Source organism: Staurois parvus, unplaced genomic scaffold, assembly GCF_062004578.1.
Source record: "Staurois parvus isolate SC_StPar_1 unplaced genomic scaffold, SC_StPar_1.0 ptg000282l, whole genome shotgun sequence".
NCBI classification, from domain to species: domain Eukaryota; kingdom Metazoa; phylum Chordata; class Amphibia; order Anura; family Ranidae; genus Staurois; species Staurois parvus.
The window spans coordinates 1562837-1581922 of record NW_028318078.1 but is presented as its reverse complement, the minus strand read 5'-3'; the positions used below and the strand labels follow the sequence as shown (position 1 = coordinate 1581922).

The window sequence follows — 19086 nt, the reverse complement described above, 5'->3', positions numbered from 1 at the left end:
GCAGTAGCAGCAGACTACTTGCATTGAAGATCTTCAGGTACAGCTTTCTCTCCAAGAAGAACAGTGTGCACCACAGCAGTGGCCTCACCAAATCGTACTCTAGAGTAGTATGCGCATCTCTTTACACTGCTGATATGTCTTTGGGGCTGCATGTACAAGAGTGGCTAGGCATACTCACATGCCACTAAGTGCGCTGCTATTTTTCAAAAGGCATTTAAAGTGATGGGCTAATTTTTATTTTTGTTTTTAAAATAAAAAAGATGTTATACTTGCCTGCTCTTTGCAGAACAAACAATAAAAGAAAAAAATTCCCAGCTCAACTTACCGACCAGCTTGTGAACAGATTGAATTGTCCTATCAGTTTGCATTAAAAACAGGGGTTTAGCTAGCACACATTTGCAAATACATGCGTAAGCTGCAGTACACAAGCTGGTCAATAAGATGATCTGGGAATTTTTTTCTTTTATTGTTTGACATGTGTTGCCCTTCCATTTGCGCTTTGCTGTGAAGGCCAGTTATAGATTGGGGCAGTGGCCATTTTTTTACTGTTGATATGCTGGTGAGGGGGCGCACTGGACACCTTGGCTGCCATTGTGCTATATGCTGGGTGTCCAGTGCGCCCCTGTACCTCTAAGAGAGAAGTGGGCTCCCTCAGGCTCACCTGCCCCAGTCTATCTATTATGATACATGTGCTTCTACTGCGGAGGCTCTCAAAATGATAGTTAAGAACTGCAGAATATTGGGGTGCCGTGATGTGGCTCTGCAGCTTACACATGTATTTGCAAATGTGTGCTAACTAAACCCCTGTTTTTAACACAAACTGTTAGACAGGAAAATTCGGTTTGTTTGCAAGCTGGTCGGTAAGGTGAACCGGGAATTTTTTATTTTGTTTATTGTTTGATACGCGTCACCCTTAGGCCAGTTATCGATTGGGGCAGTGGCCATTTTTTGAACTATTGCACAGAACAGTCCATTTCCTCCTCTTCTGGAGCCCTCTGCTAGCGCTCTCCAATTCTCCTTTCTGCGAGTGCCACCTCAGCAAATCGAACCACTTTAGGACACAATGTAAATTAGGGGTAATTAAAATTTCTTGATGTTCTCTTTAAGATAGCAGACAGGTACACTTTAAGAGGATAAAAGCTTCACTTGCACCCCAAGTCCCCTCTGCCTCTATATTAGAATTCACTGGACCTCATGAGAAGCAATGACACTGTGTGCTTGGCTGTTCAGTTGAAAGTAGTGCAAAACAACTCATTAGGAGTTGATATTTATGCCGCACTTCGCAGCCTGATGTGGGTCGGCTCCTTAAAGCTGAAATTGAATTTGCTTATATTTTCCATTTTCATTATATGTTCTTTTAGTCCCAGTAACATCATCAGTGGGTCTCTGGGCTTCTCTATGCAAGACAGGCAGATCTTGGCTGGTGCATGTGGCTAACAAGTGCTGTACATAGCTTCCTGGAAACATTCTAGCACCCAGCCTTGGTACTCCTATCAAGAGCCCTAATCTCTAATGCAACCGTGGGCTGGCTCTTGGAAGGAGCTGTGCTAATTTCAAAATATGATGTGAATGTACAATATATATGTAAAGCGCTGCGTAAATTGACAGCGCTATATAAGTACAAAAAATAAAATAAATATCTTGATGGGTGGAAGGGTGGACGTCAGTCTGCATTTGTGGGCCTACCTAGAGAGACTTCATTTGCATGCAGATCTTCCTAGGTAACACCCACAGGTAATGATGAGCCTCCATGATTGAAATAACTGAATTCCAGTGAATGAATAATTTGTGTCAGTAACAGTGAAAGGAATTGGAGAAAGCAATTTCAGTACAATAGAGAAGCTCTACAACTCTGCAAGACTGAAAGGAGTCCAGCTTTAAGTGACTGTGGACAATGCTTTTATAGTTTATCAATTGAGATCTGATCCAATATCTTATGCAGGCCATAGACGGGTCGTTTATCGGCCGAATTTTCGTCCGCAGGAAAAATCGGCCGATATTCACGCCATTAGTGGGGCCAGCCTGTCCGCCGTTTTACGCGGATCTCCTCATTTATTTTTATCGATCATGCTGGAAAATCCACAAAAGACGGCCGTTTTTCGTGGATATTGGTGGCAGCATCGGCAACAGGGCCGACCGATTTTTCGTTTATCAGCCAATAATTCGACCAATAAACGGCCCGTCTATGGCCTGCCTAAAGCTGTCCATCCATTGTAGGCTTTCTGTCATTCAGCTCCATGGGCTGAAAAAGAGAAATCTAATGAATCTCCCAGCAGCGAGAAAGCAGCAAGAAGAGCCCTGCATAGCTAACACAAAGAGGATCCAGATGGCTGCACTTCCAATAAAATCATCCACTTGATTGCAAATATTAAAATGCAAAAAACAGCAAAACCGACCCTGTGGGACCAGGAATACAGTCCACATGTTTCATGCTAATTAATGCAAAACGCGTCAACTGTATTCCCCGCTCCCACAGTGTCTGTTTTACTGTTTTTTGCATTTTAATATTTGCAATAAAGTGGATGATTTTATTGGAAGTGCAGCCAGTTGGATCCTCTTTGTGTTCACCATGCAGGGCTAGATGAGCAGAGCTGGCACCCGAGGAGACCAGAGGTAGGGAGGATTGCCATGGCGGACCCACCTGGAGAAGCAGCATATGTATAGAAAGAAAAACCCAGCTTTCAGCCTTTGTAAGTATGAGTTAATGCCCCTCAATCAGTCCTTATTCCAGAGGCTGCCATACATGAAGCCACACATGTCTTCCACCCACAGAGTGTAAATGATTCCCCAATTCTGGATCTTGACATAAATACAGCAATTAGTCTGTGCTCTTTCCATACCACAGAGACTGCAGAGTACCTGAGGCAACTCTGGCACAGCGGGAATTATTAATCCATGAAGCTGGCTCTCCGGGGATGGCGTATTGTAATTATACTTTGGGAAAGCTGAAAGATTCGGTATAAATAGGGGTCCTCAGGGACCCTGAATGTCAGATTCGGGTCACCCAGATCTAGTGATGGAAAATGATTTCCACAGCCCAAAATGGAATAATTATTCCTGTGTGTCAAGCATGTTGGCGTATAATAATACGTTTCATGGTGATGTTGCACGAGGGATTCACAGAAGATAAAATGGGTCTTCACAGAAAGAAATCAGTGGGCTGCCCACACCAACCTGAAACATTTTGTCATCTTTATTTAAAGTGTTTCTAAAGCTAAAACGTTTTTAACCTTAATCCATTCCATGAATTAAAGTGGTTGTAAACCTTAGACACAAAATATGAACAAAGCATATCCCTTTATACTGTGTACTTGCCTCAGTTAAGAGCACAAAGTATCATTTCTATCTGCTGCTGCATTCCTCTATCAGCATGAATCATTTCTGACAAGTTTTCCTGACACCAAGAGAAAAATGGTGACAAGGGAGGGACCTCCAGTAGATTGACAGCCTCAGCTCTGTTCCTGTGAGCTATGTGAAGGGGGGTGTGTCCTTTCCCTCCAATCAGCTTCCAGAGCTCTCCGCACTGAGCTCTGAGGTATGTAATTTCAACTCTGTCCCTTTTTTTTTTTTTTTTGCATGAACTCTGACAAGCTTTAGAAATTCTGCACTTTGAATGTAGAGAAGACTGTAAATAAACAGTAGTAGGATTTGTTGCCTCTCGGTGTATCACCTGAATCCACCAATCACTTCACTGGGTATATGTAAGGGTTACAGCCACTTTAAGGTAAAAAACATTTTAGGACTTGCTGTGTCCCCCTCTCCCTCTAAACACGTCACTGCTGGATCGACCCAGCGCTGTGTCTGGCTGCAGTCTTCTCTCCTCTCTCCCTCTTCACACAGGGACTGACAGGCAGCAGTGAGAGCCATTGGCTCCTGCTCCTGTCAGTCCATCTCTCACGGCTCTTGGAATATATCATATCCAGGGTTCCCAGATCTTCTCAAAGGTCTTCATCCTTAATTCAAATATTTATTGATTTTTCAAATAAATACACATTTCCATCATATTCACATAAAATATACAAAACCATTACTTATTTCCCTTTCTATATCTATTTCCCCTTCCCTCCCAACTCGCCTCCCCTCTATCCCTCCCCCCCCCCCCCCAATCTACCCACTCTGCATTCCCCCACATCTTCCCTACTAAAGCAAGAGGAACGTTCACATCATCACACACTATAGCTTCCTATATTTCACCTTTAATCCAAATCGCATTTTTTCCATTTCACATAGTATAACCCCATCTTGTCTTCATGCATATGGTAAAGTTTCTCCATCCTACAAATCTGATTCACTCTATCTACCCAATCATCCTCCTTCGGCACCTCTGTCTTACGCCAAAACCTGGTTATCAGACCTTTTGCTGCGTTTAGATAGTACCATATACCCGATTCCTTATATTTATTCACTGATAGCTCTGTACGACGTAAAAGACAAGTCTCTGGATCCAACCCAATATCAATCTCAGTAATCATCCCAATTAAATGAACTATTATCTTCCAAAATACTTGAATTTTTGGACAATCCCACCATATGTGATACACGGTGCCTATCTCTCCACGCCCCCGTCAACACCACGGTGAATTCTCCCCTCTCATCTTATGTTCAACATTCGGTGTAATCTGCCATCTTGTCAAACACTTGTAATTTATTTGCACCTCTCACATACTTATATTCTCGTGAGTTAATCTATATATTTTCTTCTGTTTATCCTCTTCTATCACAATCCCCAAATCTCTTTCCCATTTTGCTATATACATTGGCTTTGTGTTTGTGTCTAATTCAGTGTGAATTTTATATATTTTAGCAATACCGTGTTTCCCATCTCCCCATGATTCCAACAACCTCTCAAACTAATTTCAATCCTTTCTAGATCTCAAGGGTTTCTGAAGATTCCCAACAAAAAGTTTTAATTAGTGATAACGCCACTCATCTATCTTAGTGAAAATTTCTCCCTTTTCCTTTTCCAAGTCCTTAAATTATCTCAATTCTCCCCCCACCATTATATCTCTCAATTGAACATCCTCCTTCTTAAACTATTTACCTGTAATCTCCTCTCTACCTGGAGGAAAAAATCTGTGTTCCTCAGTGGCATTAATATAGAATTAAAATCCCACTTCATATATTTGTGCAAAATATCCCAAACTCTTAAAACATTTAAAGTATATAAACTTGTACTATCTTTTAATCCTCTAAATTGTGCTGGTACCCATATAATTTTACTAAAATTAGTTCCACTAAGTTGATTTTCAATTTTAACCCAGCTTTTCCCTTTTGAATTATACGTCCAATCAAAAATTCTCGCTAAAATTACTGCTTTGTAATATCTCTTAAAATCTGGCACTCCCAGTCCACCCTTCTCTTTATTTCTACTTAACAATTCATAGGATATTCTAGGTTTTTTATTCCTCCATATATATCTTATCATTTTTTTTATTGCCTTAAAGAAAACCTCTGGGAGTTTAATTGGGATCATTTGAAATCTATACAGGATTTTGGGTACAATTACCATTTTTATCAGATTTATGCGTCCTATCCAAGATGGTTTTCCTCCTCCTAATTTTTTTAATTCCTTAGGATGGAGGATGTTAATGTGAATCTTTAGCTTAGCCCTCCATTGGTTTACTAAAGTGGTTGTAACGGCAGTACAAAAAACCCCAAATGACCCTTTTTTGGAAAGTAGACATCCCAAGGAATTTGCTGAGAGGCATGTTGAGGCGATGGAACATTTTATTTTTTTGCCACAAAGTTTGGGAAAATTACAAAAAAAGTTTTTTTCTTTTTGGCAGTTGTCAGTTAAATGATATATTGCTCACACATGCCATGAGTATATGTGGAATAACACCCCAAAACACATTCTGTTACTCCCGAGTATGGGGATGTGAGAGACTTTTTAGCAGCCTAGCCACATAAATGCCCCTAAAATCCAGTGACCACCTTCAGCCTTTCAAAAGGCATATTTCCTCATATCACTTCCTCACTACCTATCACAGTTTCGGGAGCCCTAAAATGCTAGCATAGTACTAACACCCCCCAAATGACCCCTTTTTGGAAAGTAGACACCCCAAGGAATTTGATAAGAGGCACGGTTAATATTTCGCAGATTAGCAGCTAGGATTGTTTTTGCATGAAAGCCGACCACTTACTGAAAAAAAAATACCAGGATGATGCTTGTAGCTGCAGGCATTATCTTTGTATTATCTTTGTATAAAGTCCAGCAATGTACCTGTATGTTGCTGGTCCATATTGGGTATTTGTGTAACCGCAGAGAACACAGGCATAAGACGAATTAGGTCTGTGGACCAATATGACCGCAATTCTTACTTTTTTTTGTAATGCCCATGTTGAGGGTTAGGCCCAAAACAATGTTACATTCAGAAACTGTGATAGGTTTCCATGCAAATTGTCTGGAAAGAGCTGAATTTGGGTGGGCGGCAATGTACTGTTGTGTGTATAAATTGCTTTGGCCCAAAATCAATTGATACAAATCTTCCGTGAAAAACAGCGGAGCGGCTAAACGCTAGTGCGAACAGCAAAGGGGATTGATCCTGCTAACACTGTGTTTTTGGGGACGTTATACAAAGGAGGTCCTAGTATAGTTCTGTTCGTGATCAATATATTGATCTGTACAAACACTATACTAGTAATGGCGGTGATCAGTGACCTATAGTGTGAGTGCGATAGTGTGCGGGCAATCTACCGCTAGCTGACCCTGGCTGGGAGGGGTGCTAACTGACCCTGACGCTATCTGATAGTGGCAGTAATACAGTGATCAGTGAAATATTCTATATAGTGACACACTACTAATGGCACTGGTTGGGTGACAGGGTGATCAGAGGGTTAATGTTCTAATCTAACTTGTGCGTGTAAAATATAGAGCTTTTACTCAGTGTTGTGTTCATTCTTCTTTCCCTGGACCTTTTTTTTCAACATTCTTTTTCTTTACGTTTTTTTTTTTTTTTAAATACTTTCATCAGAATAATGCAATGTTACCATAGTAACATTGTATTATCCTGGGGGTGGGGGATCAGGGATTTTTTTTATTACACTTTGTATTGCATGAGCAATGAAGATCATTGCTTGCTTTGAACTGTCATGAAATGTGTTAAGTTCATGATCGTTCAATATAATAGTGATCTGTGATTGGCTCCAGCTGGTCACATGGTACAGGGTGCTGTGATTGGACTCATGTGTCCTGTGAGAACTGTGGACCAAAGGCAGCTCTCCAGGAACAGAAGTAAAGCTTTTATGAATCAGATTGATTCATAAAAGCTTTGTTGTCATTGTGATCATGTGATCGCAAGGTCCCAATTACCGGGATGCTCATTGGACACAGCAGTGTGGGGGGGTGGGCGCACAGTGCCCCCCGTGTTGACAAAAGACCCGTACGTCGCTGGTCCTGTAGCTGCCACTTGTCCGCAGTACATTGCAGGTGGGTGGCCTGAAGGTTGGTTAATTTAAAGTGGTTGTTAACCCCAGACATCAGATCTGAACAAAGCACAAATTTCTATAGTGTTTAATATCCTCTTTCCCATCTCCAGATGTAATTTTTGTCTGCTGTCTAGTTCATCTGCTATCAGCACGAGTCATTTCTGACACCAGCAAGTTTTACTGACACCAAGAACTAAAAAGGTGACGGGAGTTATCTCCAGCACAGATCCTGTGATTGTCAGCTTCAGCTCAGTTGCTGTGTGAAGGGGGAGGGGTGGGGGGAGCTCTCAGAGCTCTTTTACAGTGTGTAACTGCAGCTCCCTGTCCCTTGCTTTTGTGAGTCTGTGAAAAATCCTTTTCATCTCTGAGTTTTATCAGGATCTACAGGACAAATGGCTGCAAATAAACAGGTACAATGTATGTAGGAGGATTTGTTTCATCTCTGTGTATCACCTGAGGCCAGTCACTTCACTGGGTATAGGTGAGGGTTTACAACCACTTTAAGTCCACCTATCAGTTGTGATATCACTATAGCATTCTAGTCTGCATTTGTGTTCCAAACCAGTGACTGCAGCCTACATATTTTTCTTAGTACAGGTTTTCTTTAATTATGGTGGTATACAAACTAATTAGGAGTTCAGACACCAGACAGTCCAGTCTTGAAGCCAGCAGACCTATGTTTACCTTCTCATCTTCACAAAAAGCGGAACTCTAAGCTCAGTTACACACTGCACCCACTATGGAAAAACAGATACTGCAAAGTGAAACAAAAAACAAGAAGCGCACCAACCTTGCGCATTACCTCAGTAACAGAATTTATTAATAGAAGATAGGTACTCACAAACCGCGAATAAAATCAGGCATGTAGTCCTCAAAGGGACTTCAAAGATAAGAAGCCAGCGTGAATCCCATCATGGGGGTAGACGCTCAGTACAGCTGACGCGTTTCGAAGGCTATGCCTTCTTCCTCAGAGCTAACTGGACTGAGAGTGTTAGCTCCTTTTATACCAACTGACTAAAAGTTGGCCTTTTAGTCAGTTTGTATAAAGGGAGCTAACACTCTCTTAATAAATTCTGTTACTGAGGTAATGTGCAAGGTTGGTGCGCGTCTTGTTTTTTGTTTCACTTTGCAGTATCGATCGGGCTTCCCCAGCCCTGTTTTGCAGCTGCACAACCTTGAAATATACAGGTGGTCGCTTGCTCTGGTGTTTGTTCCATCTTTTTGCCACCGGTCTGGGCCCTAGAGCGCAGGAGAAATCGCATCTGGTCTATGGAAAAACAGATATTCCTGCAATGGTGTGTGCATGAATCTGCAGTATTTAATTATACATTGCTTTTATATTTATGCTGATCATAGAAACCAATGTATGCAGGAGAGCTCCTAAGCCAATGATGTTTGGTCTCAAACCCACCCCCTAGTAAGCTGTAGCTAGAACAATTGATTGCTGAAATGATTCTAATCCGACAGTAGCCATCAATTGGCACATTTAGAATTTTCAGGAACATAACGGAAACGGAGAGTCCAAAGATGGTTTGTATGCATAGCCCTACCCACTTACAATCTCTATTTTTATAGCATGAATGTGTATGTATAGAGGGAGGTAAAAATGAGAGGCAGACAACATATCTAGATTTAAAGTTGTTGTAAAGGCTGCATTCTATGCATGAAGTTAAAATATTTGTATGCTGCTCTCCTTACAACCCCCCTAATACTCACCTGAGCCCTCTTTCGATCCAACAATGTGCATGGGAGGCTCAGCTCTCCCAGGTCTCTCACTCCTCATTGACTGAGACAGCAGCAGGAGCAATTGGCTCCTGGTTCTGTCAATCACAGCCAGTAAGCCAATGAGGAGAGCAGGGGGGCAGGGCCGAGTCAGGCTCTGTTTGTGTAGGGACAGTCAGAGCAGTGGCTCAGGAGGGAGCCTACTTGGGTGCCCCCATAGCAAGCTGCTTACTCTAGGGCAGTGGTTCTCAACCTTTCTAACGCCGCGACCCCTTAATACAGTTCCTCATGCTGTGGTGACCCCCAACCATAAAATTATTTTCGTTGCTACTTCAGAACTGTAATTTTGCAGTGGGAGGAATAGTGCCCCATCATTGGTATCAGTGGGAGGACTAGCGCCCCATCATTGGTATCAGTGGGAGGAATAGTGTCCCATCGTTGGTATCAGTGGGAGGAATAGTGCCCCATCACTGATGTCAGTGGGAGGAATAGTGTCCCATCGTTGGTATCAGTGGGAGGAATAGTGTCCCGCCATTGGTATCAGTGGGAGGACTAGCGCCCCATCACTGATGTCAGTGGGAGGAATAGTGTCCCATCGTTGGTATCAGTGGGAGGAATAGTGCCCCATCGTTGGTGTCAGTGGGAGGAATAGTGCCCCATCATTGGTATCAGTGGGAGGAATAGTGCCCCATCATTGGTGTCAGTGGGAGGAATAGTGCCCCATCATTGGTGTCAGTGGGGGGAATAGTGCTCCATCATTGGTGTCGGTGGGAGGAATAGTGTCCCATCATTGGTGTCAGTGGGAGGAATAGTGCCCCATCATTGGTATCAGTGGGAGGAATAGTGTCCCATCATTGGTGTCAGTGGGAGGAATAGTGCCCCATCATTGGTGGCAGTGGGAGGAATAGTGCCCCATCATTGGTGTCAGTGAGAGGAATAGTGCCCCATCATTGGTATCAGTGGGAGGAATAGTGCCCCATCATTGGTGTCAGTGGGAGGAATAGTGCCCCATCATTGGTATCAGTGGGAGGAATAGTGCCCCATCATTGGTATCAGTGGGAGGAATAGTGCCCCATCATTGGTATCAGTGGGAGGAATAGTGCCCCATCATTGGTGTCAGTGGGAGGAATAGTGCCTATCATTGGTGTCAGTGGGGGGAGGAATAGTGCCCCATCGTTGGTGTCAGTGGGGGGAGGAATAGTGCCTATCATTGGTGTCAGTGGGGGGAGGAATAGTGCCCCATCGTTGGTGTCAGTGGGGGGAGGAATAGTGCCCCATCGTTGGTGTCAGTGGGGGGAGGAATAGTGCCCCATCGTTGGTGTCAGTGGGGGGAGGAATAGTGCCCCATCGTTGGTGTCAGTGGGGGGAGGAATAGTGCCCCATCGTTGGTGTCAGTGGGGGGAGGAATAGTGCCCCATCGTTGGTGTCAGTGGGGGGAGGAATAGTGCCCCATCGTTGGTGTCAGTGGGGGGAGGAATAGTGCCTCATCGTTGGTGTCAGTGGGGGGAGGAATAGTGCCTATCATTGGTGCCAGTGGGAGGAATAGTGCCCCATCGTTGGTGTCAGTGGGAGGAATAGTGCCGCATCGTTGGTGTCAGTGGGGGGAGGAATAGTGCCTATCATTGGTGTCAGTGGGGGGAGGAATAGTGCCCCATCGTTGGTGTCAGTGGGGGGAGGAATAGTGCCCCATCGTTGGTGTCAGTGGGGGGAGGAATAGTGCCCCATCGTTGGTGTCAGTGGGGGGAGGAATAGTGCCCCATCGTTGGTGTCAGTGGGGGGAGGAATAGTGCCCCATCGTTGGTGTCAGTGGGGGGAGGAATAGTGCCCCATCGTTGGTGTCAGTGGGGGGAGGAATAGTGCCCCATCGTTGGTGTCAGTGGGAGGAATAGTGCCCCATCGTTGGTGTCAGTGGGAGGAATAGTGCCCCATCGTTGGTGTCAGTGGGAGGAATAGTGCCCCATCGTTGGTGTCAGTGGGGGGAGGAATAGTGCCTATCATTGGTGTCAGTGGGGGGAGGAATAGTGCCCCATCGTTGGTGTCAGTGGGGGGAGGAATAGTGCCCCATCGTTGGTATTAGTGACACAAATGATGGGGCACTATTCCTCCCACTGACACCAATGATACTTACCTTGCTGACCCCTGCCCCAGCCTGGGCTCGCTCTCTCCCTCTCCCATCTACAGCCTGCAGAAGCAAAATTTGCACTTACCTGTCAGCTGTCTTCCTTCTCTGGCCTCTCTCCTCTTCACTCGGTCCTGCAGCTCCCTCGATCTTCTTCGATCTGCGCGCTCTGCCGCTCGGCTCCTCCTCTCCAAGCTCCACCTCCTCGCCGGTGATTGGCCGCCTGTGTGCCTCTCCTGAGCTACAGTTCCGGTGGCCAATCAGCGGCGAGGAGGCGGAGCTGTTGAGTGATCCCGGAGGTGTGGCCAGGTTACAGGGGCAGCATATCATCCCGCCCACAGATCGCGAGACAGAGCAGCGGTGTCTCGGTTCCTAAGACCATCGGAAATATGTGTTTTCCGATGGTCTTAGGCGACCCCTGGGAAATGGTCGTTCGACCCCCAAAGGGGTCGCGACCCCCAGGTTGAGAACCGCTGCTCTAGGGTCTCGCTCTCATTGCTGAGACAGCATTGGCTCCCACTGCTGTCAAACACAGCCAGTGAAGAGAGAGGGTGGGGCCAAGCCAGGCCAACCATGCTCTGTGTCCTATGGACGCATAGAGCGTAGCTTGGGAGTGAGCATGCACCTTGCTATTGGTTGACACTGGTCAAGGGGGAGGAGCCGGGAGCGCCAGCGGGGGGCCCAAGAAGAAGAGGTAAAACCATTGCAGAGCGGGTAAGTATGACATGTTTGTTATTTAACCACTTGCCTACCGGGCACTTATACCCCCTTCCTGCCCAGGCCAATTTTCAGCTTTCAGTGTTGTCGCAATTTGAATTGCACGGTCATGCAACACTGTACCCATAGGAAATTTTTATCATTTTTTACATGCAAATAGAGCTTTCTTTTGGTGGTATGTACTCACCGCTGGGTGTTTTATTTTTTGCACTATAAACAAAAAAAGAGCAAAAAAAAAACAAAAAAAAGTTTTTCTTTGTTTCTATTATAACATTTTGCAAACAGGTAATTTTTCTCCTTCACTGATGTGCGTTGATGAGGCTGCACTGATGGGCACTGATAGGTAGCACAGATAGGCGGCACTGCAGGGCAGCACTGATGGGTGGCACAGGTGGGTGGCATTGCAGGGCACAGGTGGGTGGCACTGATGGGCACATGTGGGTGGCACAGGTGGGTGGCACTGCTGTGCACTGATCATCAGTGCCGATCACTTCGCTGAAAATTGCCGATTCTCAGCAGTACTGTCCTCATGCTGTGACAGCGTGAGGAAAGTGCAGCCGATAACCAGCAACTGTATTTACTGGTGTTCTGCTGTGTCATTGGACACAGCTGATCATGTCATAAAAGGCTGCCGTGATTGGCTGTTTTACCGTATCACGTGACCAGCTTTGTCCGTAGGACAGAGCGATCACTGGCAGCGCTGGGGGCGTGTTCTGGAATGAAATCCATGGATGTTGTTCCAGAACTAGACAACTGCGCTGTAGCTGTCCTTCGGCTATAGCGCGGCTGGGAACTAGTTAAAAAGACAAACAAACCTTTACTATCCCTTTACAGCCAGCAGCAGTTTTCCCCACACTGGTTACCTTGTTTTCTGGGGGTCGTCTGGCCCCGACATCAATGTCTGTTCTGCAGTATAATGATCTGTTTTTGTTTTGCTTTACAGATGCGATGAGTATGTCACACAACTTGATGAAATGCAGAGGCAGCTGGCAGCGGCAGAAGATGAGAAGAAGACTTTGAACTCGTTGCTTCGAATGGCCATCCAGCAGAAGCTGGCATTGACGCAGCGCTTGGAGCACCTGGAACTCGACCACGAGCAGGCCAAGCGCGTGCGCACTAAATCTACGTCCAAAAACAAAACCAGTAACCCCAGTGTAAGTCACGTCCGCTCTTGCGCGGACAAGTCTGAGGGGTCTGTCCTCAACAACCAGGTGTTTTGCAGTGAAAAGTATAAGATCTGTTGTGACTAGAAGGAGGCATGACTTTTGTATTTTTCCCCTGCTTGGATAGTCCGCATGAAGTCGCTACAGTACTGCAGCCACTTAACTCGTGCTGGTTCGTTGTTGACCTGTGTATGCAAATGGAATTATTAAGCTGAGCTTGATTATAACTAACACTTGTATGGGGCTCTTGCAGCAAGTTAACATGGGAAGGAGTCCGAGCAGCACTTCCGAGGTTAACCTGTGAGGCATGTGTTTGCTTTGTGGGAACAAATACCAAACTGAAGCCATAATCACTGCACCGGATTGTACGGGCACATGTGTATTCAGTGTCCTAACACTAAACGCCTAAAATCTAGAAAACTGAAATTGGATTCATGACACAGGTGGGCTTTAAATTAATAAATGGAGTTCAGTTTTCGCATCTAAAAACAGTGGGACTGGTGTATAAATGTACCTGAAAGAGGACCTGTCACAGCAACCCTTTCATATACTAGAAAAGGGTCAGCTGCAGTGTCTTTGTTCAGCCAATCATATGCACTAGGCTCACCAATTGTGCAAACTTGGAAGAGATATCTGTAGTATAACAAGTACCAGTGATTAACAGCTTCAGTGAAGTGTGTGTTCTCTGATCTTGGGCTTTACCAGGTCTGTAATGGCCGGTAGCCTGTTGTATCGCATGCGTCGATCTTTGTATCTTGCATAGCACAAATAGGCCTCTGCTTAAGGTGATAGCAATGTTCATGTATATTTAGAAGTCCAGAATAGCTGTTAAGTAGCAAGGCCTTGTAAAGGATTTTTGGATATTTGATATGAAATAGGAGGTTTTTCAGTTTATCGGCTTGCAATCGCTTTACATTTAGCTTCTTTCTCTCACAAGCAAATAGTATTGGCCAAAATACAAGCTATGCTATTCAGCATTCATAAGCCTGTCACACAGACTAAATAGGATACAGGTGTAAGAATCGGCTTCTTTAATAAAGCAGTTCAAAATGACAACCGCCAATCAGAATTCACCAGTCACTGAACTGAAGTCTGCTTGATATGGGTTTGTTTCCCATTGCATAACATCATGGTTGTCTGCACCGTCTTATTAATTAAGCCTGTCTATATCCAGTTTATGGTTGACTTTCACAAGTATTAAGATACTCACAGTATCCAAATATTAACCTGGGCTTCAGAAATACTTGATTCTACTCCTGTAAGTGGAGAAGAGACCAAAAAACCTGAATATTGCTGTAGAAATGGACACCTCGGCGGTATCAACAGCATCTGGAAGTGTCCAACCTTTTCTACATTGCAAGATAATATTAAGCATTCATGGCAAAGTTAAACGCCAGCTACTTCTGCATAATACTATTATTATTATTCTATATTATCATAGAATACAGTTGAGTTTGTTTTAATAAACAGGCTTTACATATGCAAGCACACAGTGTAACAGGGCTCTACAGTAGAGAAATGCTGCCCCCTATGGGTCACCGCATAAATTGACAACCGTGATGCGCTAATTGGAACTGTACATTTGTCGAACTTCAGTTCTATTAAAGCAAAAAAAAAAAGTATTTTCTTTTAGGAATTGTGCCAGTACAAAAAAAAGGCTGACATTGGATGATGGAAGGTATTAAAGGCACAATAGCCTGTTAAAAACAAAACAATGAAAGTGCCTGCTTTAAATACTATTGTATAGCCCTGTTCATCCTGTACTTTTCATAGTAATTTTGTAGCTTCCCAGGGCAGATCATGTAAGAATGGGATCTGCTCCTCCTCTTTGTGTCTATAACACTCCCAGCCTAGTCTTTCTGTCTGCCTGCTGTTTTCTATATCCAGTGACCCTGGCAATGCTTCATCCCCTGTCACTGCCATTCCTTATAGATAATCAGCACCCTGCTCCCTGTGTCCAGGAACTCTGTCACTAAGTAGTCAGGACAAGCCCTCATTGTTACTGGAAGGTAATCGTGAGCTCGCTGCCTGCTTTCTGAGTGGAAGAAGTGCATGCTAACAGGATTGCAGTTTTGCCCACTAACAGTGTGTTAGGCTGGCCATACACTATACAATTCTCTTTAGAAAATTGCTTTAGATTTACCAAAAACCATATAATATGAGGTCAAACCTAAACAACACTTTCAATTATATCCAATTAAGCAGGCCCTTGCACTACTTAGTTGACCGTAAATCTAAAAGAAATTGGGCAGAAATTAAACAGAAAATTGTATAGTGTATGGCCAGCCTTAGACATCACTTGGCTACTGAAAAGTGTGTGGGCAAGTCACAGAGCACTTTGCAAACAACATTATTATTTTTTTTTTAATTATTATTTTACCAGTCAATGCAGCAAAGCGGAATCTGCACATTTATGTTTTAGCCAGTAAGTGCACAAAAGGAAAACTCAACATTTAGGGAAAAAGTCTGTAGAATTAAATTTGCACAATAGGGCATAATGACACATATTTCTGACCGCTTTCATTTCCACATAAATAGTTACTTATTTGGGGGCTTGCTTTTGCTAAAATCTTTTCCTTTTTTTTTCCCCTAAAATATGGTTGTATTCTGCAAACAGAATATATTCAGCACGAGCAGATCTGCTCTTCTTTTTCTACCGTTGTCTTCTTTGGTGATAGTTGTTCTATGGCCTAATAATTCTAATATGATGGCTATGGCACTTCAGAGAGAGAGAGATAATCTCAAGTACCACATTTATAAGGAAAGTAAATCTCAGTGTCTTGATTTTTTTATCTTTTTTTTTTTTAATATATGTATTCTACGTTTTTTTTTTTTCTTTTAATAGAAAGGAACTGGTAGCCTATAGTTTTTGTTTGGGTGCTATAATTTTTACCCAAGTAAAACTGTGCAAAGCTCTGATTTTTTTTTTTTTTTTTCTTTTTTTAAAAACTGTAAAAGTTTTGTTTCCTTAATCAGTAGACATACTGATATTGAATATTGATAGATCTAATGATTCCAGCACTGTGAAAATCCCCTTTTAAGCCTAATGATTATGGAATTCTTGTATTTTAATATAGAAATGTTTTGTTTTGTTTTTTTTGTTGTTTTGTTTTTTTTAAATAATTAGCTATTTTATTAATAATTTACAGTTGTTTAAGGCATTCTTTCTATCCCGTTCTCCCCACGTGGATTAAAGCTTTTACACTTGTAAAGCTTCGCTGCCTGTTGCAGTTCTTTCATCAGTGGGCACCTTGTGCCCAAACTGGCATCACCCTGCATGACCACTGCATGGAGATCCATAGCTTCCCTTTTACTGTGCTTACAGTTCGGCTTAAATGCCATGGCAGATGGCTATTTATATAAATGAAAGAAGTCTGCTACCTACAGGTACCTATCATTTGAGCTCTTGGCTGAAAGCAAATCCTTTTCCTTTAAGCCTGACAACTAACAAGCGCCCGGTCTTGGCTCTTTTCAGACTAACTCACTCCGCACAGCTCCTTTCATTGAGTCACCATTTATAATGTTACATATCTAATTTTTATTTTATGTTTTTCCAGTTGTAGATTAGATCCCTGGAGAAGAACGTGCGGACCGATGCATTGAAATGCATGTAATTCCAGTCCAACTTACCCTTGACAGTTAGAGCCAATGGCACAAAATTAAAAAGACAAGAAACTACTGCACCCTCCTTTATAATAGGTTTTACAGTAAGCTGTCCTCCTGAATATTTAACTTTTTTTCTTGGTGTACTCTCAATAAATTAAAAGCTTTACCATGAAGTGCTGCTGGGGAAAAAAAAATGCTCAAGTGCTGAACAAACACTATGATCCATTTTCTCTGTGCTCGTATCAGTCACATGGGATTTTTTCCTTTTTTCTTTTTAATTGTTATTTTACATCAGATTAATAAACCTGTGCACTTTTTTTATATTTTAATATTTTTTTTCTTTATATTTACATAGTTCTATTATAGAACATGTTGCGGTTCCATTAATAGCTGCGACATGTTGATTTTTGTTTTTTTTTTTTAGTATTATCGCTTGTGCATGTTGATTTCAGTATCAGCATGATGCAGGGAATTTAACATTTTTATTTTTGGTGGTTTTCTTTTCTTTCTTTTTTGTTTTCTTTTGTTTTTGGTTAAACACTCCTTGTTGTTAATATATATAATTATATATGTTCTGTCTTATTAGCTTTTTCACTATAATATTTTTGTTTGTGTTATAATTACTGGTTTTAACTGCCATGTTCATTACAAAAAAAAAAATCCAGGGTCTGAAAATTCTGGGATTTTCATACTATATTATTATTCTTAGGAATAGCTTAATGTAACAAGGAAAAACTTGACTTCTTTGGTTAAAACAGTAATAGGCACTTGAAAAGAAAAAAAGTTTAATAAGTAGTATTACCTAAAATGTCAGATTATCCTGGTTTTTAGGACATTCAAGAATTGCTGATGAACAGAATTTTATACAACTGTACCGATTTAAATTCCAAATTGGAATTGTTTGTTTTTTGCTTTCTTTATTATCGTGCCAAATTATGGCGCACCTAGAAAGTTTAAATTCTCAACTCGATTACCAAGTGTTTGTAAGCCTTTGTTACGGATACCAGTAGTGCCTTTTATATTACAGAAGAGGGAATCTTAGACTAGCTTCGACAGGGCAAAGATTAAAAAAAAAAAGGTTCTGAAATCTAATGAAAGCATACGGAGCAATAAGTGCAAATGAAACCTTAAAATAAAACGCCATCTTGCATATTTTTAGGAAATTTAAGTAGTATATATTTACACGAAAATAAAAATTGTAAAAAATTCCGTTGGTCAGTGATTCTTTTTTTTTTCAGCGCAGATCCTTGTTAATTCAGGGATTGAGGAAAATAAAGATTGCAAACCAAAACTAATAGCTTTGATTTTTCTTTAATTATTATTAACGCAAGATGTATTACTTATACATTTGTGGTGGCTGTCCACTAAATGGTGGGATACGCGGACTCTGTCTTCTTTCCTCAGTGGTGGACGCAGCCTTGATATTATATGGCTGGCAAATGTGATGAACAACACATTGATCTTTGCTCTTTGCATGTCCTATGTAAGCTCTGTTGTTTGCAGGAAACAGAAACTGATTGCGCATCAACAAACCCTGCCTGGGAGATAGGCAGCAGTTTGTTGAGGCCAAAGCAATTGTTTTAAATTGGTACTCACTACAAGAATGTCATTTTTGTAAGATGACAGATATAGTAACGTGAAATTCTAATTGCATATTAAAAGGGGGAAAAAAAAAAAAGATTTCTGTTTGCTGGAAAAACAGTATAAATTCTAGTTGTCGGGATTTTATATTCTCATCTTTTACAGTATTGATCCTTTAAAATATTGTTACGGCAAATAATTTCATCTGTAAGTGGGTATTTATTTGAACTGATTTCATAAAGTACTGTATTATTATTATGTTTATGTGCATTACTTTTTAGTGGCAAAGTGTTCTTCAGTTACATGTTATATGCACGTACTCTTGCCAAGTAACCTTTACACAGATCAGACAGCAGAAGCGGTCGCCGTCCACAAGATTGGCGCTTCTTATAATGGTTTGTCTAGTGAATGAAAAGTGTTAATGATATTAATACAAGGCTGTGTGTAGCAAGTTGCCTGTGTAAGGGTAGTCACATGTATCAATAAAGGTGATAAAGGAACTTGTCTGCTCGTCTTTTATTTATAAACATTATTAGCCCTCTTGAAGAGCACTGTGGACAAAAATGGCCTTGACAGGGACTGGTTATAAAAACTGGAGCAAAGAAAACTGGAAAACTGGAAGAGTGGTGCAGCTACATATACCAACCATCCAAGAATATCTGGAGCTGATCGAGAAAACCTAAAGCCGTGCCCCACTGCAGCCACTCACATTGGTTGTGTTTTTTACCGGTGCAATCTAAATGCTAGGGG

The 19086-nt window shown here is 42.3% G+C and overlaps 1 protein-coding gene across 3 annotated transcripts in view; it reads left to right on the top strand.

Annotated features, from left to right (window-relative positions):
- Window positions 1–18836, top strand: part of BICD2 (BICD cargo adaptor 2) — a 158489-nt gene extending 139653 nt beyond the window's left edge. The window contains exons 7-9 of one of the 3 annotated variants that reach the window (XM_089681849.1): window positions 12930–13140; window positions 15082–15158; window positions 16707–18836. In XM_089681849.1, the coding sequence (XP_089537975.1) occupies window positions 12930–13140; window positions 15082–15129 (259 nt within the window). In that variant the 3' untranslated portion in view covers window positions 15130–15158; window positions 16707–18836. The other 2 variants (XM_089681850.1, XM_089681848.1) reach the window with 2 other exon arrangements.
- Window positions 18837–19086: the final 250 nt, after the last annotated feature.